The sequence below is a fragment of the Strigops habroptila genome, chromosome 2 (genome assembly GCF_004027225.2).
Source record: "Strigops habroptila isolate Jane chromosome 2, bStrHab1.2.pri, whole genome shotgun sequence".
Classification (NCBI taxonomy): Eukaryota; Metazoa; Chordata; class Aves; order Psittaciformes; family Psittacidae; genus Strigops; species Strigops habroptila.
This window is the reverse complement of record NC_044278.2, coordinates 64,975,352-64,998,237: the sequence shown is the minus strand read 5'-3', so window position 1 is coordinate 64,998,237 and position 22,886 is coordinate 64,975,352. Positions and strand designations below refer to the sequence as shown.

The 22,886-nt window shown below is 36.7% G+C and overlaps 1 protein-coding gene across 5 annotated transcripts in view; it reads left to right on the top strand.

Moving 5' to 3' along the window:
- Positions 1–22,886, top strand: part of MYO16 (myosin XVI) — a 391,786-nt gene that overhangs the window by 179,262 nt on the left and 189,638 nt on the right. For all 5 annotated transcript variants that reach the window (XM_030476550.1, XM_030476548.1, XM_030476549.1 and 2 more), the window contains exons 7-10: positions 2,050–2,175; positions 14,150–14,225; positions 15,579–15,732; positions 22,433–22,583. In XM_030476550.1, the coding sequence (XP_030332410.1) occupies positions 2,050–2,175; positions 14,150–14,225; positions 15,579–15,732; positions 22,433–22,583 (507 nt within the window). The remainder of the gene's footprint in view (positions 1–2,049; positions 2,176–14,149; positions 14,226–15,578; positions 15,733–22,432; positions 22,584–22,886) is intronic.

Sequence of the window (22,886 nt, the reverse complement as noted above, 5' to 3'; positions counted from 1 at the left end):
GCAGTTAAAAAAGGCAGGAAAGCAGGAGAGGGGTGGGAAGAAACAACACAACTTTTAATTTAATTCATAAAAGCATTAATTTCACTTGCAGTTTTCCAATACAATTAAGCTGAACTGCTAAATCACAGTATAATGCAAAGTTGTTTCTGTTGTACTTTACTCTTATTGCTACTTTAGTCTGAATTGGCTTAGGTAAACTGAGTTATGAACTTACCTAACTATCACTGTATAAAAACTTTTCTGTAGTTAGCTGGAAGAGCTGAAATGCATGTTGGAAATCTGTTCAACAGTACTGCAAATACTAGGAGGAAAGCATTGTGGTTAGCTTGATTTTTGTTGTTTTCTTGGTAGGATGTTGACAAAGGGTTCATTTCTTGCACGAGCAGTTTTTATGTTAAACTTCGATTTTTTGAACTTTTTTCATAGCCTTGCAACAAGTAGCTGCAGAGTGGATCATTTTGATTTTGAGATTTCTATTATGTGAAACTTTTGTCTGACAAACTGCTGGGAAGTCCAGATTTTGTTAAACTGCTTTGTGTCTGTTCATGGTTGTGGAGTCAGCGAGTCTGTGATAGCTGTATGTGTATCAAAGGATTCTGGGAATAGTTTTTTGTTGCTCTACATCTATATGTACAGAGAAAACAGCAAATACCTCAGTTGTAAGTAGCAAATAAGATTTGTTTTATCTTGACAGAATATATGTATAAGTTAATGTGTAAGTTAAGGTGAATCAGGCAAGAAATTGATGCCATAAATACATAAATGCATACATTCTCATAGATTCATAGCATCTACATATATGCACATGCAATACAGATAGAAAATGACATATGACAAAATTACTTTTTCTGCTAAATTCTCCTATAATATTTTTTTTCTTTGAAAGATTTCAGTCATAAATTATTTCCTTTGTCCTATGATCTTTTAAACTACTTTTAAATAGCACCTGTCAAATTGATCTCTGAATAAAAAATGTAATTTCTTCTGTTAAACCAGCAGAAAAGCTGAAGCTATGTCAAATTACGGGAAAATTTTGAGAGGTTTGTACATTTAAAATTAGAGCATTTATAGTGTATGTAATCAGTGTTCTGCCTCCAGGGCAAAGGTATCCTGCCCCCTTTCCAGGGGAAGATTTTTGAAGAGTTGTAATGCGTTTCATCCCTCTACATCAGGCACATTCATAGAGAAAACCTTATACATACTCTGCATGTGCAGCTGAACCAGAAATAGGAAATAGTAAATACTACAGTAGTTTTCAGTACCTTATCACTTATACTGTATTTTCTACTTGGAATGACACTCCATGAGCAAATACAGCTACCTTTGAGTAACTTTGTTCCTGCTTTAGCAGCAAGTTGCACTACTTGACCTGCTGAGGTGCCTGCTGACCTGAGTTTCTGTCATTCTGTTGCTGCATTTTCTGCCCTCTCTCTGTTCCATTCTACTCTGAAATTAAGCTTACTGATACAGAAAGTCGACTAAAATCATTAAAACAAATACCTCTTAATTAAGTACCTAGGGAAGGAGTACAAGTGACAAGTAAAATATCTGTGGTTTAAATTTGAGAAAGTATTTTTTGAGACTGATTTTCTGCTGCAGGCTCCATTGGCTTGGTTTGACTGTGTGTTAATGAATTAATTTCAGAGTAAAATAGTGTCAGCTTACATCTTAGGTATTTGAACTGCCACAAAAGAAAGTAGGTCTAGGTCAAGCTCTGTTGAAATGTATGAATCTACCTGGGCTCATGAAGTTTGTGAATGTGTTTGAAAGGATATTTGCTTGAAATTGTATGAAAAGTATCTAGTGAGACTAGATTGTGTAAGTAGTTCTCAATAAGCTAACATTCTTATTTTTTGGTGAGTTTTGTTTATAAATGCTAAAATAGGTTCTGCAGGTTTTCTAAATAGGTTTTCTAAACTGTTGTTATTACATGTATATTTTGTATTCATTGTTATTGTGATTTAAGTCTGTGGGGCAGCTGAGATATGCAGTAGCATGTCACAGGTTTTTCTGAATTCTTTAAACTATTGAGATTCTTTTATATTGCAGCTTCATGTGGCCTGTGCTAATGGGTACAAGAATGTTGCATCTCTGATACTGGATCATGGGGCTGATCTCAATGTAGTGGATAATCAGTACTGGACACCCCTACATTTAGCTGCAAAGTACGGACAGGTAAAGCATAGTTTTTTCACCTGTTTCTCTTTTCTTTCTGGTAGTCTTCTGTAGCAATAGCAAATACTTTCAAGTCAGGGAGAGTGTTCTGGTTTTAATATGAAAAGCTTACACATTTCTGTACAGTAGGTGGCACCTCAAATGGCAGGTGAAGTTTGCAATTGAAAGTGGCTAAGTGAACAAAATTCAGTGAGAAGCCAGGGGCCAGTTGTGCTAGTCAGTGTACAAGCACAATAAGTACATGGGGAGGAAAATAAATAAAGTAACATTGCACTTTTCCTCACTAAAATTAACAAAATACAGAGCAAATATCTTTGCTTTGTAGTGTTAATGAATAATACAATTTGGAGATACCTTATTATCATTATAGATAATTTGCCACCTTTATTTACAAAATAAATACAGCTTTCATATGCATTCTGTTTGCAAGAAACAAGTAAATAAATTAAATTCCAATGATCTTAAGGTCCCTTTCAACCCTAACTGTTCTATGATTCCCTAATTAGATATCAGGGAAAGTATCTCATCCAGTAGTGAAGCCATTAGGGTGTTTTTAAAATTTTCTTTCTTAGGATAATAATTTTGAAACAATTATTAGCCTTAGCATGAATTTGTGTGCATGAATGTTTGCAAATACACAGAATGCAAAAAATGGAAAGAAAAACCCCACAAAATGAAAAAGACCTACAGTTTTTGGCTATTTATAAGAATATAACAGTAATAGAGAAGGTACTAATTTACCTGGAAAAAGAAAAGAATAATCTACTGAAATTTTAAGTTTATAATGAGAAAACTGAATTTGTATCTGTGCAGAAGAAAACTTCTAAAGAATAAAGGCCCTGAAAGCTTCTTGTTACAAAGCTCAGATTGTAACTTAATACATGATGTAAGTGGATTACAATAAGCTTACAATTGCTCCATCTTCTACAGTAAATTATATGAGAAAATATTGGAGCAAAGATACATTGTCCTGAGTGAGCTAAGCATGTGAAAGACATCACACCCACACCTTATAATCAAACCTGGCTTGTAGAGACACATTGATAATAGCGAAAGCAGTTTTATTTAGGATGGCTTTCTTCTCAACCAAGTTTAGCCAACTACAACTTAAATACAAAGTCAAAGCTGTGTCTTGTCTAATGTGAAGAATTGCCTCTAGAGCGCAATTCAGACAAATCTAGGAGGTGCATTTAAAATAGGTGGAATGAATCATTACTTAGAGGTCTGACCTTCCCTGATTATAGGGGTCGTGGGCAACTAGCATATGTTAGAGGTCTTAAACATTTTAAAATTTTACAGGAGGAATCCAGACCAAAGTGTGGGGCAAATGAGCCAAAGGATGGGTCAGTTGCCCACTGGATTTGCTGTTTCTCCCCAGTCGTCATGAAGGGGACATGTAGTTGATGTCTTATTCTTAGACAGCATAAATCTGCACAGAATGAATCCTACAGAGGGAGTAGAGTTAAATACTCATAGCAATACCTTTCTTATCAGAAGCAAACCATAGCAGTAGGTTGTTGCATTGTTTCCAAACAGGGAATACCTAAGAGTTTTAAGTGTCAGTAGGTATTAGCTGATGTTCAAAAATATAAATCTGTACCTTTGTTTAGATGTGTTTAGAATATTACTAGTGAGTTTGAAGGTTATGTACAGGTTATGGCTACTGAGTAAAAGATAAGGCTGAGGCTACTGCCTGAAGGTCAGTTTTTCTGTTTATAAGATAAGGATCTGCCTTGCAGGAACAGATTAGGTTACCTGCAAGTGCAACGGGCTCTTCCCCCCCGCCCCCCATTTTTTGTATCTACTGAAGTACTACCAGCTGCAAACATGAAAAAGATAATAGTTATAGCATTAAAAAATAGGCATAATTTAAAGCACGATTATTCTGAATTTCCAGGACTGGTGTCATTTTCTTGTCTTCAATTATTAGGGCTAAAAGCAAGTCTTTGTTTTTAATGCACACTGAGATTCTAACATTACACCAAAATGGATATTATTGAGGTCAGAGTTGCTTACCTGAATTTTATGTCAATAAAATGATGGAATATAATAACCTCTTCAACACACATGCAAATCTGTATCAGTAACACACAAAATCATCTTCAAAGTAAGATTACAAGGGCAGCAAAACTAACCTCAAGAAGTTAGAATATGCCAGGGTTGACTAGTAATGGACATATACATTCTGTTATTGTTACATTGTTACATATTGTTACGTTCTGATATTAAATACTGTTATTGATGGCAGTTCAAACTCCCTTGTCTCATTCACATGCAGCATGGGGAGTGCTGGTGTCTCTTGCCTGTGCACACCAGAATGGGGCACACATCATCACTTGGGTACCACACTGCGCATGCTAGCACTGACACCAACTGCACAAGGGCAACTAGTATTTCTCAGGGTGGCCCCCTAATTTGAATTTCGCACAGCGATCACTCTGTGAACAGCTGGTAATCTGGCATTGGTAGTGCTGTCCCCCCTGGACATCTTCCAGGCTGCTGTGATCAGGAGAAAACACACTCGCCCTCCCTGTGGTGGGAATAGGCTGCAGTTCTGACATTTGCCTTGGGTACTTTGGCACAGTTCCCAGGCACAAGCCGTTTCTTTGCTGTTTATTACAGAAATGTCACCTTTCAAACCAGCTATCAGAGGCATGCAGGTCAGAGCTGACTCTCTAGTAGCTTAAACACTACCTCTCCCAAAATTTCATCCTTGGGGGATGCTTCTTGTCTCTAAACTATTAAAAATTGCAAAATAAAAGAAGGCTGGGGATTAAGCCAGGCAAGAGTCTGGCTCACATTCATATTGTTTAGAGCTAGTTTCCTCTATAGGAGATTAGTTTTGTTTGTAGAGAGCTGGTTGGAGTGGTCCAAAGCAGAGTCAGGAACAGAGCTAATAGTTAAGCAGTGTGGATTATAAGGGATACTTAAGCTTGCTCCATTGCACTCTCTAACTTAGCAAGACAGATTTAGCCTCTGGCTTTGAGATTTAACAATTTCATAATGTCTAAAAAAAGGGTAAGAGAACTGTCGAACTGCTGACTGTACCTCTCCAAGAGTAACTCCTGCACTAGCAAGGATTTCTTCCTGTCAATAAATTGAAAATATCCCAAATAGATAAACCCCATTTTGAGATCTCAGATGTCTACCTCATGTTTCTGAGCATGGTATATACATCCTGTGTAATTTTCAAAATTTATGTGGGGATTTGCTGTTTGATAATTACATTCTTCCTTAACACATGTTTGATTGGCTGGTTTGCTTGGACTGAATCATACCCCTCTGTCTAGTTAGTTCATCCAAACACAGTATTTCTTTCATATTGTAGAAGGGACTCTGTGCTTCTTGCTGAAGTCTGAGAGAACATACCTTCTTACTATGTGATCTACTTAGCTTCTTGTTACCAAAAGACATTAGTCATTTGACTCAACTGTGAACTGCAGTTTCATTTTCCTTTATTTAAGTGCATGTTGGCCTCGAAATAGAAAAAAATACACATCCATTATTAGAATATGCTTTGATGTATATGGAGTGTCTGAACTAATTGTAGGAAGTGGTATTTAATCTCATTCATGTTTTGCCATTGCCACAGCAGTTCCTTTGAATGCAATTTCTGGACTTTGGCAAACACATTCCACAAATCTTTTCAGTGAGAAGAGCCTAAAGAAGGGAGTGCTTGTTTGGTATTTCAAAAAGAATATAGTTGCACAGGGAATACATATCTTCCCTGTCAAGCAGTTGGAAGCTTTCAATTATGGTCAGAAAATCCTCTAGAGAATGTCTTATCCAGACATATCTCACCCTTGTTTCTTTAGTCTTTTTATTCATCTTGGTCATGTGTGACTGTACGCAGGTAGAAGAGCAGCATTTTCCTTCAGATCAAGTTACACTCATTTCCTTCAAGCAGAGAGACCACTTCGGGATTTCTGCCTGTGATACCTTTCTTTCACTATCAGTATATGTAGACAGTTTCTATATATGATTCAAATGCTAATTGTGCGTACAGACCACTAAGGCCAAAAAAAGCTAGATTCACACAATACCAAATTATAAAAAAATAGATTTACAAGTTTGAATTTCATATACAGACTAGGGACAACTTTAATCTACAAAATTGCTATAAAATATGTTTTTAAAGCTGAGATGTACACAGACTAGACTGTATACTTGTTTGGTTATTGCAGGATCTCAGTGATCAAAACAAATTTTATTTTCCTTGAAATACCAGCTATAGTAACTTCCTCTCATATACAAGAGGCATATATGAAAAAGAAGTCTAATAAGACTGTTCAGGCACAAATTTTGAGAAGTGCCAGATTATGATCCTCTGTGTAGTATTATTATATAACTTGTAGGAAGATAACTTGTAAGCATCTTCATTCACAAGATCACATAATATTTTTTCCTGATTTATTTTTTTCTCCATCTAATTTCCTGGTGGATTATAAAATAGAAATTTAGGTTATCAGTCTTGAAGTAAAGACTGCTGAAGTCTTTACTTCAGCTGTAGAAAATCTTTTAAGTAACCTTTGTCACTTATATAGCTGAAAATGGTATTAGGTTGTCCTTCTTTACTTGAACTATATCCAGAGGTTTAAAAAGCATACTGTTAGGTCATATAGCTTAAACATGTTAGCTGCAGAAAAGTAGTGATGACATTTGGGGGACCTGGGTTCCATTCCAAGCTCTGTGTATAAAACAGTCTATAACAGTTCCTTCCTCCTGCATGTAACCTTATTTGTCCCATTACCTCCAGCCTGTTCCATTCTTTGCTTTATTCTGTTGCCTTATTGTCCCATTCATTTGCCTGGCTTCATGTCCTTTCCTTACATGTTTTATCCCAACTCTAATCTCTTTGCACAGCCAGTTTCTGGCCCTCCTCCTCTCCCTAGTTCTCATCCAAGCTTTCTCTTTTCTCTACTTTGGCTTCATGCCAACCTTCCTGCTCTTCTGTTATCCCTTTTTCCCACTTGCTTACAGTCCCAATCTCCCTTGTTCAATCTCACTGTTTTTTCCACACTGTGTAAATTCTTTAATTTTCTTTTCTGCTTAGGCTGTCTCTCCCTACCTCCTGTCTCCTTGCCACATCTCTCTTCTTCCCTTTCACTTCAATTATTTCATGCTGTTAGTTCCAAAGCCCATAATTTTATCCATGCTCTGCTCTGTTTTCCCCCCTCCACTTCTTCTATCCTGCTGCTAGTCTCATTCCTGCAACCTACTTTTTCTAATCTGTTCCACTTTGCTGACTACAGGTGGTTATGGTCCCCTTTTTTCTGCACTCAAACAGGAAAAAAATATCTTCCTCATCTATACCATATTAAGAAGGGAGATTTGTAATGAGTTTCAGCCATCATTTTCTGTGTCTAGAGCAGTACTGTGGATCACATTTGCAATCACAGAGAAAATGCTATTTAGCCTCTGAACAGTATTGCTCTTATTGAAGGGTTTATGTATGAGGCTTGGGCTACAAGGGAGACTCAGTCTTCTAAGGCATGTTATTATGCAATGGAGAACAAGTATACGATCCTCAAAACTCAATCCACAGTGACTCTTAATAATTTAATAATTACTTTACTAGCTAATGTTGAGAGTCTCTGTCTTGGAATTTGCTTTGTTTGTTTCACTCCCCAGTAGCTTAAAGTCCCTAACCTACACTTTTGTTCTTAATGTCCTTGCTGCTTAGTGAAATGCCTATTATTACCACATTCCATTAGTTAAATAGCCTCCAGTGTTTTTCTAAGGAGTTTTATTACTCCATGACTTACCTGATAATTTTTTTACTCTATGACTTGTCTGATCTTATTTATTCAATCTGCTGAATATATAACTAGCATGAAGTTACAGTGCTTCTGTTTCAGAAGCTTAGTAATGATAGTAATAGTAATAATAAAAATTGAAACTACTTCCCTGATTTATTTTTCTTTTTTAATTGCAAATCTGTGGGTGGATTGCAAATCCAAATGAATTTTTAAACAGGGCCACTGATACTGATTAGACTAGCATTTAAGGCTACAGTGGACCGTACTAGCAAAAGTGGGCTCTTTGATTTACCCATTATAATAAAAAAACTGTCTTGTAGGCATCTGGTGGCTGATTTTTTTAAAGGTTTGACACTTGGCTATATATTGACAATTTTTCAAACAGACAACATAAGGAATATTCTCAGCCCACAGAATTTATCTTCTGCCTAATACAGTATCTTCAAATCATACAAACAGAGCTCACAAGGGTCAAGCAATATATTTTCCCACACCCTGCTTCCAGAAGTGCTTAATTTTTGGTTAATTTATTTTTCTGCTTAATTAAGAAAAAAAAAAAACCTAACCCAAAAACAACACCCCAAAAAAAACAAAACCAAAAATTCCCCCAGGCTCAAGCACTTACAGGCAGCAGGCCTAGCAAATTGGCCAACAAAAATCACACATTGAGGTAAGCATGCATTTTTCCAACCCAGTGAAGCAAAGTATAGCCTTATGAGCAACTGAATACTGGTTCTTAGGAGTGCAGATGTAGGTCATCCTACTCAGTGAAGACTGGAGATTATAATGATGTAACCAGTGGTATTTCATGTGTTCTGCCTAGGGGTTTTGTTGTGTTTAGTGAATAAACATCTTAGATATTAAAATAATACTTGGGGATTTCACTGTGTCAATCACACAATAGTGTGAGATTGATGATCCAAAATTATACTGATTTAGGTCTAAGGTTCTTGATCCACTAGAGATAATGGAGTGGGAACCTGAGAAGTGACAGGAGGTGGAAGGAAATTGCAGGAAGAGGGTGGGGAAGCTTTATTCAAAGAGAAAGGAGGAATAGATGTCAAGAAGGAAAAAAAGAAAAATAGTGTGTCCCATAAAAGGGATCAGAGCACCAATAAAGGAGTGGAAGAAAACAAGTTGGGGAGATACATGTGGGGAGCTGGGAGTCTCGGATACAGGGAACAGAGAAAGAGGCCTGAGGAATAAGAAATTATGGTGGGGGCTGAACAAAAGGTTGGTGAACCAGGTCACTAAGGATGGTAGGAAATGTCCAATGTTGAAACAGAAAGAGAGGAGTGGAGAACTGAAGAGAAATGTTGGTTTTGACAGAGAAGAAAAGTAAGACTGAAGGAATTTACTGTTTAAGGTGCATGCAAGTTGGATGATGCATATTCATTGCTGTGCAAAATCGCACATCAGGACATTTGCATAAAACCTTCAGCTTTCTAAATTTACAACTTAAGCAGGTATTTCTCCAATGGTAAAGAAAAGGGACTAAGGGATTTGAGAAAGTGGCACTGGGGCTTGGATAATAAGAGTTCAAAGCTCAGTCAGAGCCAGCAAGTTATGCTTTGCAGGTGCTGGCACAGATGTAGCATCTTGTGCATAGTTTCAGAGGGAAATATTTGACCAGGTGGGAGAGGAGGGCATTTTTCAGAAGCACTGATTCTTCTCCCCAGCTGATTCACTAGCAGTAAAACTAATATTGCTTGAGAGCAGTTTGGAGCTGCCTTTGCAGTCTCAAGTGCTTAGGGAGATTCTTGAGGAATCTCTATTACTCCCTCATGCCCCATATTTTCTACAGTGTCACTGAAGTCACTTATATGTGGCAACAGGCCTCACAGTCTGTCAGCTGGCCGACACTGGTGCTCCTAAGCCTGTCATTTAGGAAACTGAGCATGGGGCTAACATTTAACATGTGTGAAAACTTAGCCCCATTTTTGGCATGGGGAGACTGTATTTGAAGGAGTTATAATTTGCCTATTCCAGTAAATTTATTTATGCTGCCCTCTGTCATTTTACAGCTTTTTATTTTCAGTGTTGCATTACATGATTCATTAAAGAACTGTTCAACTCCAATGCTCCCCTGTCCGGTCAGTGTTTTCTCTGTTCCTTAATGCATGTTTTCTAACTACTTAGATCACAGGTTGCTCCTATTAATGTGAGTTGCACTTCATTTCCTTCTAATACTTCCTTTGAGGACTAAAGCTCAAGTTCACAGTAGGCAGGCAGCATTTTCTCCTACTTTGCTATTTTGGAAAAAAACACAATAGCTCCTTCTGGTGTAACTGTGATAGTCTGCTTGCACATCTGATCGTGTATTCTGTCTTGTCTATCAAGTTGAATTTCTACATGCGCAAACCCCCTTTTAATCTTGCATTTGCAAAACTCTAATTAGTATAACCTCTCTTTATATATTTTCACTAAGAATTTTTCATGTCCATAGATATTCAAACTGTTCAAAGTTTATTAACAGATTGATTATAATGGAGAAAAAGATGTCTTTTCTGGAAAAGTCATGGGTGACCTTTGCCACATTACATAGAATCACAGAGTGTTTGAGGTTGGAAGGGACCTCTGAAGGTCATCTAGTCCAGCCCCTCTGGTCAAACAGGGCCACCTAGAGCAAACTTCCCAGGACCATGCCCAAATGGCTCTTGAATGTTGCCAAGGATGAAGACTACACACCTCTCTAGGCAACCTGTGCCAGTGCAAGGTCACTATCACAGTGAAACAGTGTTTCCTGATGTTCAGGTGGAACCTCCTGTCTTTCCCTTTCTGCCTGTTGCCTCTTGTCCTGCCATTTGGCACCGCTGCAAAAAGTGCCTGGCTCTGCCTTATTTACACTGTCCCTTCAGGTATTTATCTGCATGGATAAATCTCCCTGAGCCTTCACTTCTCCAGGTTGAATAATTCCAGCTGTCTCAGCCTTTCCTCATATGTGAGGTGCTCCAGTCTCTTATCTCATCTTAGTGGCCTTTTTCTGGACTCTGCATGTCTCTCTTGTGTTGAGGAGCCCAGAACTCAATGCAGTACTCCAGGTATGGCCTCACCAGTGTTGAGAAGAGGTGAAGGATCAACGCCCTTGACCTGCTGCCACCATTCTTCCTAATGCAGCTCAGGATAACATTAGCCTTCCTTGCAGCCAAAGCACATTGCTTGCTCATGTTGGTGTCTACGAGAAACTCCAGGTCCTTTTCTGCAAAGCTCCTTTCCAGCCAGGTGGCCCCCAGCATGAACTGCTGCGTGGGGTTGTTCCTCCCCAGGTTCAGGAATTTGCACTTCCCATTGTTGAACTTCATGAGGTACCCATCAGCCTTTTTCTTCAGCCTGTTGAGGTCCCTCTGGATGGCAGAACGAGCCTCTGGCATATCAACCACTCCTCCCAGTTTGGTGTCATCTGCAAACTTGCTGATGGTGCACTCTAGCACATTGTCCAGATCATTAATGAAGATACTGAACAGGATTGGATCCAGTACTGATTCCTGGGGTACACCACTAGATACTGGCCTCCTCCTAGACTTCTTGCCACTGACCACCACCCTCTGGGCCCAGGCATTAGGACAATTTTCAATCCACCTGAATGAGGGAATGGTGGCGCATTACGTGTTTCTTTGTTTGGCAAGAATCACATCAGAACAGGCTGTGAATGGAGGTTTACAATGTAGCTTTGCAGTTAATTTGAAGATTTCCTTATGAGTATAAGGTGCAGCCTAGAAAAAGCGGGGAAAGAGGTATTCCAAAATGTATTGATGGCCAAAGTCACATACTGATGTGAGATGGGTACTGGAGTCTGAATACTGAATGAATGGGAATTGGTAAAGCATAGAGGGTCTATGAAGACCTTTGAAAAAGAGGGTAAGCAGCTTCTGGCTAAGTGAGCAAACAAGGACCTGGGAGGAATCTAAAAAGTAGGGCTTTTAGATTAAAGGGCGGAGGTGAGAAAATATTCCTCGCAGCAGCATTCTCAACAGTCAAAGGGCAAGATATCCAGTAAGAGATGTCAGAGAGAGAGAGAGAAATTATAATTTGGACAGAACACCAAGAAGAGAGAGAGACATGCTATATTTGTACAGAAAAAGTAACTAAGTTCGTGTTTCATGAAGGAGGGTACTCAGAGGTAAGTTCTGTAAAGAAAAAAGTAAGGTCTAAGGGATTTCCTGGTGTCCTGTCAAAAGGCACTGAATGAGTAATTAAGGACATAAGAGTAGAAGCAAGACAAGTGGTATTTTTTAAGTAGATGTTTTAAACAATTGCCATTACTGGTAGTTTTCTGCACAGTGAGTCATCACATTCACTTTTTTTTTTTTTTTTTTTTTTAATAAAAATTGGCAAAGACAACACTGGAAACTACGAATCTATATGTATATCTTACCATAGTCATATCTACTTTATTTGTAACTCTGCAATTGAAATACCTTTGGATAGTGGTAATTTGCTATAGTTTTTCTACAAATATTTCTACTATCAGGCACAGTTCTGAAGATACGGCAACTGGATTTTAAAATACTCCATCTAAAACATAAATGAATGAGGTTAAAACTAGCACAGACAGCTTTGTGTATCCAAAGCAGGTAATTGAAATTGCTGGTGACCTGAATATCTTGGTGACATGCATCAAGGATTCCTAGCTGGAGATATTTCATTGGCAGCAGGAAGCATTGGTATTGGAGCATGGGATTTCTTGTGGCACAAATCCAAAACTTTGGTAGCCCAAAAAGCTGTGTATTGTTACTAAACTGAAAGTGCATTTAAACCCCCCGTCCTTTCATACAACCACTACCACTTTTCAGAATGGCTGTTAACAAGATTATGCAACTGCTGCTGATTTAGTGAGCTCAATGATTAAGCAGGTTCCATTTTTTTCATAATGAAAAAACACAGGGACATATATGTTGAGAGTTCTCAGTTGAAAGCAAGGCTAATTGGATTTGGAAATAAACCTGTTATGGCTTCCTCCCTGCTTCTACAGTTTGCTGAATTTCCTGCTGTTACTGACAGAATGGAAAGCCAGCATTAGAAAGCTGAGGAGATCAAAATCTCTTTTTTTATACAGAAATTTGTAACGATATTTTCCTGGCTTTCTGTGATTAGAAGCTTGGGGGTTTTGCTGGTTCTTTTTTTTTTTTTTTTTTTTTTGCATTTAACTCATCCTTCTTATCCTGGTCTTTTGTAGTAAGTTGTCTCCTGTGTACTGATTTCATACTGAGTTTTATTATTTTTATTATAATTTCTTTTCTGGTTAGCCTTTACTTATTTATTTATTTAGTGCTTGGTTTTGTGCCAAATTTCTATCCTTTCCCTTAGCTGCCTTCCAATTCACGTCTCATTTATCTGTTGCTTTCTTCTGCTCTGAATAATCCTTTTTTTTCTGAACAGCTTATTTTCCCCTGTGCTCATCCCATCCCACCCTGTTTGTTAATTTATACTTGCATATATAATTAGCATATATACAAAACTGCAAACAGTTCTCTCATTTAGTTGAGTTCTGTGTTCACATTCTAATTGTGTTTTTTGCTCCTTGCACAATTTCTTACTCCTTTCTGACCAACCAGTTTATCAGGGTAGATAGACATTACTACAGCCTTTGATAAAGAAATATCTCTAAAAACTTTGGTTCAGTTGGTAGAAGAGCTCACTACAAACAGGTGCTAGCAGCATCCTTGTAGTAATTGAAAAATGTATTTTAGACTCTTTCATTATATGATACTCTACCTTAATCTACTGTACTATAATTGCTACCCTTACTAATATGTTAAATGGATTTGGTAAGCATAAAATAAATGTGCCAATTTCTACTACTGGCAGTGAACAGACTTACTTCCATGATGGTTCTGAGTCCCTTTGGCAGTGATGATACACAATTGTTGAATTAGTTAGGCACAAAGAAATATTTGTGATCTAAGTTATGATAGGAGGTGAGGGAGGGCAAGGTTTTTTCTGTACTGATAGGGATCTGTTTACATGTGTAAAGATGGAGGGAGTGGAGTTAGGCTGAGGGTACACTGAAATCATACAAGAACTGTATTTTATTCTGCCTCATGATTTATACAAATTTGTACAGTGATTGCATAAGATGGCATTTTGGAGGTGTTGTCTGTGGTTTATTTTATTATTTCAGCTAGTACAGGAAGGAATGAATAAACTGAATGATAGGCATACTGCTCCTGTCCTACTTCTGCCATTTCAAACACCTTTGGTTTTGCTCATTTTAGACCAACCTTGTGAAGCTGCTTTTGATGCACTGGGCAAATCCCAATCTTCTTAACTGCAATAATGAGAAGCCTTCAGGTAGGTGAAAAATTATGTATATTATGTATGTACAAGTTACTGTGACGCTGTTTTCTTCCCTTCTTGCTTTCTTAGTTATACACACAGAGGCACACATATATATGTGTATACATATAGTTTATATAGTGTGTAGGGTTATATACACATATTCATGTGTGTATATATGTTTTTCTGTGAACTGCTAGTCATGATCATGCAGGACGTCATATCAAGCGATAGCATGTTCTTCCACTTGTTGCATTCCCTGTTTATTTTTAGTTATGTTTCTTCCTTGTAAGTTCTTCAGTGCCTTGGTGGTAGCTGCATTTATACTTCCTTGGTGACTTCTTACTGACTTCCTTTCTCTGTCTCAACTGATGATAGTACATAGCTTCATGAACTGGTATCTCTATAGCTGTTGACTGAAAACAAGTTCACCATCCAGTTTTGAAGTGTAACCCCTGTTGTTTCCACAGAAGAATGCACCTTCTTAGACCAGATAGCCACAGGGAGCTGAAGTGTTGTCTCTAAAGATAATAGAATTATTGACTACATTAGGTTGGAAGGTTCAGATCAACTGGTCTAATGCAGTGATCAAAGCAGAGCTGATGTCAGTAATGCTAGAGAGCAGTATGAAAAAGAAGAAACATGATTGTTCAACCTTCTCTGCGTAGGATAAAATGAAGAAAGAACTCAGTAATGTAGAAAATAGAATCTGACAGATTGTGAGGAGAAACTTCCTTTGCATAATAATGCAAAATATGTTATGCTTCAAATAATGCACCACCTATGAATACATTCGCAGGGAACTTCATGATACTTAACCTCAGAGAAGTTGTTTGTGGTTAGATACATTCCAGTTTGTATTTGTAAAAAAGGCTATGGACCTACCTGACATAATCTAACAATATAGCTAGCTAACCACATTTAGTATGTTTTTGGTACAGTGGAGTTAACTGTATTTCTGGTCTGTAAACACAACTGATTTCAGCACTTTCATATGTCCAAGACATATAAATCTAGTTTGTAAGAAATGTAAAAGGTTCGAAAAGTATTTAAGTACATGTTTTCATTGAAATGCAGAGTTGAAAACAGTTGTGTTTTTTTCCTGAAGTCCTATGAATTATTGAACAATAATTCAATAGGTTCACTACAAGGGAGAATAGTTTTGATGTTTTACAAACGACAGCTTAATTTCATACTGAATTTACTTTGCCTTTGCTCTCCCACTAATTTCAAGTATTATTTTAGGATCAATATCTGAGCAATCCATTTTATCTAGCTGGATGCTTAATCTTATCTGGAGAGTTGAATTTAAAGGAGCTTTTCTGCCCTGTTTTCTTTGTCTGATATCTTGGTATTTCAATATCTTAGATGTTGCAGCTTCTGAGTTTATTGAGGAAATGCTTCTGAAGGCTGAAATTGTTTGGGAGGAAAAAATGAAAGACCCCTTAGCTGTTTCTACTTTATCTCAAGAAGAGCCATATGAAGAGATTATCCATGATCTGCCCACAATTTCCAATAAACTGTAAGTGTTTCTGTTGTTCAAGAGTAATGCACTGAGGCCGGATTATAATTTGAAATGTGTTTGTCAATCTGTGAATCTGGTCTGTGTGTCCTTGGAGATATTCAGAGTCCACACAGACGTGGTCCTGGGACCATGTTCTACTTGTCCCTGCTTGAGCAGGGAGGTTGGACCACATGTCTTCTAGAGTCTCTTCCAACCAAAACCATTCTGATTGTGTGATTCTGTGCCATTTGATGAGTTAAGTAACTCTTTTATCTTGGAAATCTACCAAATAATCTTTTGTGTTTGTATCTCCCACCTCTTTTTGCCAACCTTAATTCTATAAGTATAGTGTATTTATGAGTAATAAAATACATTGTTATAATTGCCAGTAAAATTATCTGGGGTTGCCCTAGAAGATTTGTTAGGGGTTAATACTGTAGATCCAAACAACCTTTTATTAAGGCAGATAGGAGTATTGTAGTAAAGCTACCATTGCCTATGAGAGAAGCAAGAACAACCCCTGAAAATAAAAATAATATGTGCAATCACAGATAAAATGATACAGCTCCAAGCAGTTACAAATTTGTAGTTAGAGTTGTACTGCTTAAAATTCAAGTGGAGTTAAGTAGATTTTAGCAGTGTGAACTTAAAATTTGGTATTGAATTGAAGAGTCCATCTGTTTCTTAAACTGTAAATTTTGATCTTTTGTATTTTCTTGTGAATCTTAAGAGAAGACTGTCATGGGTGTGTGGAAAGAGGTGTAAAATAGATATGAAACGTTAATGGCAGTTTTTTGGTAGTGCAAGACATTGATTTCTCAGATTTTCATTTCCAGATACTGTGGTCCATGAGAATTTTAAAAGGTACAGATAATGTCTTTATACAGTATTCAACTGCCATTTTTGGACAAATTTGAAGCATGTTGGTTGCATAAGTGTGTCAAATATTGACATTAATTTTTCTGAAACAATCGCTGGAGGATGAGGAAAAAAACACCCCAAAACAGGCCAACAAAAACCAAACCCAAACTCTTATAAAGCTTTTCCAGTTCATAATAGTTATAATTTATGGTCTGCAGGATATATTTGTATACATTAAAATCTGGAAGAAATGAACAACTGTCACGAAATGGTCAATCTGTTGAATTCATAATTCCATGGGATATGTTTATATTTAGTAAAGATTGCATATTTCATGAATGGTAAACATAGTGCATTGTTTCTGCTTCATGATTTGTAGTTGCTAGTGTACGTGGTTGGGTTTAGGACACTAATGCTTATAGAATTACTAAATTCTTATTAATTTGTTAATTCCTTATGAAATAAACAGTCCTCTAGACTAACCCACTGTTTCAGTAACTTGGATCATACTCCAGAAATTTATGTGGCCTTCAACTGTCTTTTAAGTGAAAAATGTGAATTTTGAGGCATGAAACTAAGGCTTTAGATTCTCAAACATAAAGAAAACCTTTATTTTAAATTATTGACAAAAGTTGTAATGTCAGGAGTAGAAGGTAAGTCATTCCTGTAACTCTGCAATGATGCCTTGTTAAAGAGTTATTCTTAAAGGTTTTAGAGAACTTTTGGGGGAACTTTATTTTTTGTTCTTGCATCTACGTGATGCATTTCCATGTGTTTCGTATTCTAGAAGTTTATGCCGTGGTGCACATACTGTAGTGTTCTTTGGTAGTAAAACCCATCAACCTCTGGAATACATGACTTGCACACAGTAGAAATGGTCTAAAGATCTTTCTCTACTCTGTCCTTCCTGAAATACATGGATAAAGAGAGCTACTTTTTGAGAGTTTTCTATATAGTGACCATGTATATGACAATAATACAAATCTGCTATATGCAAAGAACTTCACTGAAAGTTTTCAAAAAGCAAAGTTCTCTAAATGGAAAAACAAAGAAAATGGATTTACATATGGAATTGGACTGAGTAACCGCTTTAAAATCTATTGGCAATAAGTGTGTGACTGCAGCTAGTTTGGTGGTGCCTACATGAGAACACAGTACTAGGTCAAAGCAAAGATCTGTTTAGCTGTGTGCACTGACTTTGCAAATAGCTGGGGTGCAATTATAAGGATGCAGTAAGCTTGAAGTAATGCCACTCACATTGGCATACTCTCAAGACTTTCAGCAATCTTAGGTTTAGAGACTTCCTAAGCTAGAGCTTTGCACTCACTAGCTCTCAGTGCAGGAGAGTATCAGCAAACCTGCTGGCCAGCCAGGAATTCTGAGATGGGAAAGCTCTTGAAAGGCAAAAGTATTAGTGTATTTGCCCATGCATGACTCAGCTATCACTTCTGAAAATGTGGAATTTTGCAAGTGAAATATACCACACTGTTTGCAGAGTTCCATTTTCCTAAGAAATCCACTAATCTTAATTTTTAGTTACCTGAAAATCAGGTGGCATTTCAAAGGTAGTTGTCTCAGCTCTGTAGTAGCATGCTTGTTCGATAGTGAAAAACAAAACCTTACAGACAGTTGTTCTTCCAAATTATAGTAGACATACTCTTAAGATATACTGAATCATCCTCTGGAGTGCCTCCAGGCTACCTATCAGAGAGGCAGACTAGATGACTGGTTTCAACGAAATTTTTACCTTTTCAATGGCTAGTATTGAAAGCAAAGAGTTTCATCCTTCACGTTCTGTCAAAGGAGTCTATGGAGAAATGTGTGATAGGATAGGATAATAAAGAATGTCTGTGCTATTCTTGTGTACCAAACCAAATTTTTTTATTGCTGCAAAGAGGAGTGCACAACAATAACCCACATTTACTGTTGCTTTATTCTACATTGTGTCCATTCTCCATGAACTCTCCTGACATAAAGAAGCATGTTTAAACTGAGGTGATAACTTTGACAAAAGTTTATATAACTCTGTTGTGGCCATCTCTCTGAAGAGAACAATATTCAAAAACAGACTCAAAAATTATGGACAAACAAGTATGAATAGCATCCGCTCTGTCAGCAAACCTAATTTTGCTGATTCTCAATTAAATTACAATGTTGATCTGTGGAAGAACACTGTGAAAAGATGAATGGAAGGTCAGTATCATAGGTAGAAGAAAGTTTAGCAGTCAGTATGTTTGTGTTATGCTAGGTTATCAAGCAGACCTGGTTTCCTTTAGGCAAGAATTGGGTTAATCCAAATGAATTCCTGTTATTCTGAAGCACTAATTGTATTAGAATATCTTTTCCTAGTTTTTCTACTGAGCTACTGAGTGTTTTTTTGTATCTGATTAGGAGGCGTGGACTAGGAAGGTAACTGTTGTGGATTGGCCCTAGCTGGCGCTCACTGAGCTGCCTTGCTCACTCTCAATAAGGAATTTATTGTCAAAGTAATGCTAAATTAATCACAGTAGATATTTTCTGATACATATTTAAGTAAGTAAATACTAATTATAGTAATGGATGTTTCAAAATCAGTAGGAGAAAGTGAAATAAAATATACATAAATGTGTTCGAGACAAGAAAGCAGAAAAAAGACTACATTTTTCTTACAGAGCATTTCCATGTATGTAGCAACTTGCATTTCAATTACTCTAGTGGTTTCAAACACTCTTCTAGTGTTTAATCCATTTCTGTTATGTACCTTTCTAAATTTTTTTAGACTGAAATTTCCAAGATTATGCATTTTACAGATGTTAACTGGTTTAGAAGTTGTTTGGAGGATCTTGGAATTGCCTGTGGAAGGATTACAGTAATGGAAGTTCTCTCCAACAAAAGCTATAAGCTCAAAAAGCCCATGAAAATGTCATTGCAAAATCTGCCTTGATATAATTCTTTTTATAAAATCTACCTATTTAGAAGCTGCAGTAGTGTTTCCAGTATTGATGATAATTTTTATTATCTCCCAGTATTTTTGTATTAGAGCTTTTTTCTTAAAAAACAACGACATGCTAAAGGATATCAGCCATCTCAGTTTACCTAAAAACCAAAACCAAACAACCCTCCACAAAATTTCAAATTAATTCAATATATGACAGTGTATACACATTAAAATGAAAATTATTATTCCTCCATATAACATGGAGGATTTTTTCCCAGTTAGATGTGCCAGTAGCAACAGTCCTACCTTGTTCAAATAAGATTACCCTAGATAACTCTGTTTCCTGTCTATTACGCAACATTATTTTGGCTTAAATCTCCCTTTGTGGTTAATTATCTATTAATTATCCATTAATTTTCATTAAAGAAGACAGTTCATGCTAATCTACTTGCCTACATTAACATAAAATCTTCCCTTATGCTGTCTTGTAGTTCAATTTCAATGACATTGCTTGACTTCATATTGTGACTAATAGAAATACGTATAAATGTTTATAGAAATATTTTTCTAAAAAGCCACTGTTTTCTGGAAACACTGTACTTCGTTTTGTTTTATTTTTCATAGTGTCTTCTTGCACCTGAGTCATAGTGAACTGTTGGAGTAATTTTAATACGTTTTTAATTTCTTGTAATCATTCACATTTTTGTTGTAATGTGAATTATGTGTCAGCATTTCCATCACATAAAATCCAATTAATGTCTCACAAATGCACATAATGTATAGGCTAACATCCTGTACATCAGTACATGGAACACGCCTGTTAAGACATGTTATCATTGTCCTCTTAAGTTCAAAATGCATCTGTGGATATAGTAGGCAACCTTTTTCCCCACACTTTGCTGTGATTTACAGTCTACTTCTCTTTTGTGACATCTGAAAAGTTTAGTTGGTTGTGAGGAGTTTACAGCTGAATTTCAAAAAGTATTTCTAATGTGTGTTGTATAGTTAACACAAAGTGGTAAGGTTAAACGGCTAAGGTTTAACTTTGCAGCAAAAAAATCAATCTTCATAATTTAAAAGAAATATCACATAAATAATAAAAAGCTGTAAGTGGCACTGCATGGGTTTTTAATATTTGAATTCACTTTTCTTACACCTTCCTTTAAATTTTTCTTCTCTTTGTGATTAAATCTTTAAAACAATTCATATCTAAGGGATTTGAGCAGTTTTGGATAATAGCAAAAGACTAGTCAAAAAGAAAAAAAAATAATTTAATTATATATTGTTCAATTCTGAGTCTGGGTAAAATGCTAATCAGTATTAGTCATTTCTGCTTGTGGGTGTCACAGCTATTTCATTTCATCTACAGCCTAATTACTGATGTAGCTTATTCTATGACATCTAATTGCCAAGTTCACAAAAATAGTTGAATAATGGCTTTTCTGTCCAAATCAAGAAGAAAGGCAAAAACAGTTGGCTCTTGAATCTTTTGTCCATGTGACATAAACAAATATATGACAAAACAATCTTAGGTCAATTAAATCAAAGTAACATGAAATTTTTGTTTTTACTAGTGTTCCTTTAGACATTTTACGTTAAAATGTCTAAAACAAAACATAATTAGAAAGAATATTTTGTATATTCCTTTACAAAATGTTGAAACTAATTCTTCCAGTGTTTGCCAACAGAGGGTTTCATCAAAAGAAAGGTTTTGTTTCTGTATCTTTTATTCAACAGGAAACTACTTTGACTTGTTTTCCAATGAATTCTACTTAGAAGGTGCTTTGTCTCTGCTTAGAACTGGTTTTTTCTAAAGCTATGTGTTTTGGAAATGTACTGTTGGAAACAAAACTATGTTTAGTTCTGTTTCCAACAGCAGTTCTTATCCTGTATTGAAATCAGTGTTAGCTATGGGTACTCCATCACTTAATTTGAGTCAACTGTGTTTATAATCCTGGCTTTATTATAATGAGTGATCAAACTGAAGTAATTTAGAGTAAAAATTAGGGGGTTTTTTTAAGCTAAGTTTGACATATGGGTTTTATCCTATAGTGGAATACCCTATTCCTGCATTCCCACATTGAGCCCATATTTCTTTTCAAAGAAATTATGTGCACATTTTGACAAGGAGCTGTGGTACGCTCCATGGGATTGTGTCATTTGCACTATCAGAGTCCAGACAATTCTTCTATAATATGTTTGTGTTATCAACTCCTGGGGCTCATTCCTTGCTAATTCCTCTGGATGTACAACACTGCCAAAATCATTCAAGATTTTGGCATTGTTGTTTTTCATAAGTGTGATGTGGCCTGAAGTGTCAGTAGGGAATGTGTGTAAGAGTAGGCTTAATTTGTATGTGAAATGAAGAGTATTCTGTATCGTTTCAGGAGTCCGCTGTTTGCTTGTCTGATTTTTTATTTAGCATATCACAAATTCAGAGCAGCTTTGGATCATAAAATATGTCTTGGATATTGCCCGATTAAAAATAAGCTAAAAAGTGGTGTAATTTAATTTTATTAACCGCAATGGCAATATCTGTATTGAATTATTTTAAAAACATATGATTTTTTAGAACAGTGTTGTGTAAGTTAATTGTGTATTTTAAATTCAGTTTCAAAATTGGCTATTGATTTGCCAGCCTAGTGCTGTCAAAAGCAGACTCATGCATATTCTCATTGTCTGTCTCAGTTCTGCTTCAGAAAAGACATGCATAAAGGTGAATTTTAAATCAAAGTGTTTTGCTCTGTGTCTTTGGGAACAGACCAACCTATGTGAACAGTTTATTTCTCACCAATTTCTTTTTTGTACTTGGACCAAGAACTCATGTCTCAGCCCTGAATTGTATCTCATTTCTGTGTTTGTGCCGTGCACATTTGGCAATCTTTTATTTGTCTGACATCTTCAGGAGGAGTCTAATTGCTTTATTGATTCTCTTTGTAGCAATCCCCTGGCTTTACCAATTGCCAAGCAAGACAGTTTGCTGGAGAAAGATACCATGTTTAAAGATGCAGCTAAAGGCTTATGTAAGCAGCAATCTCAGGACAGTGCATCTGAAAATGTCACTGCGAACATTACAACCAAACTTGAACAGGTAACGGCATGCAGTTTCTTGAAATGTTTGTTAGTGCCTGGGTCTGGAAATTGTAAACTTAATGAAGCTGAAGGCCACAGTAATTTTTTTTCCCTTCACTACACAGCAATATCGTTTGCACTGTGGAGCCTTGTCTCCTTGATCACTCCCAGCAATCAGTCTGGCCCTGCAAAGAATTCGCTCTCTGCAAATTGAACAGCTGCTTCCTGCCAGCTACTGGTGGCAGGTCTGGGGCTGTGGCAGTCAGAGGGGCTCAGGGCTCCTCAAATTCTATTAATGGTTCACAACAGGGGAGGGAGAACT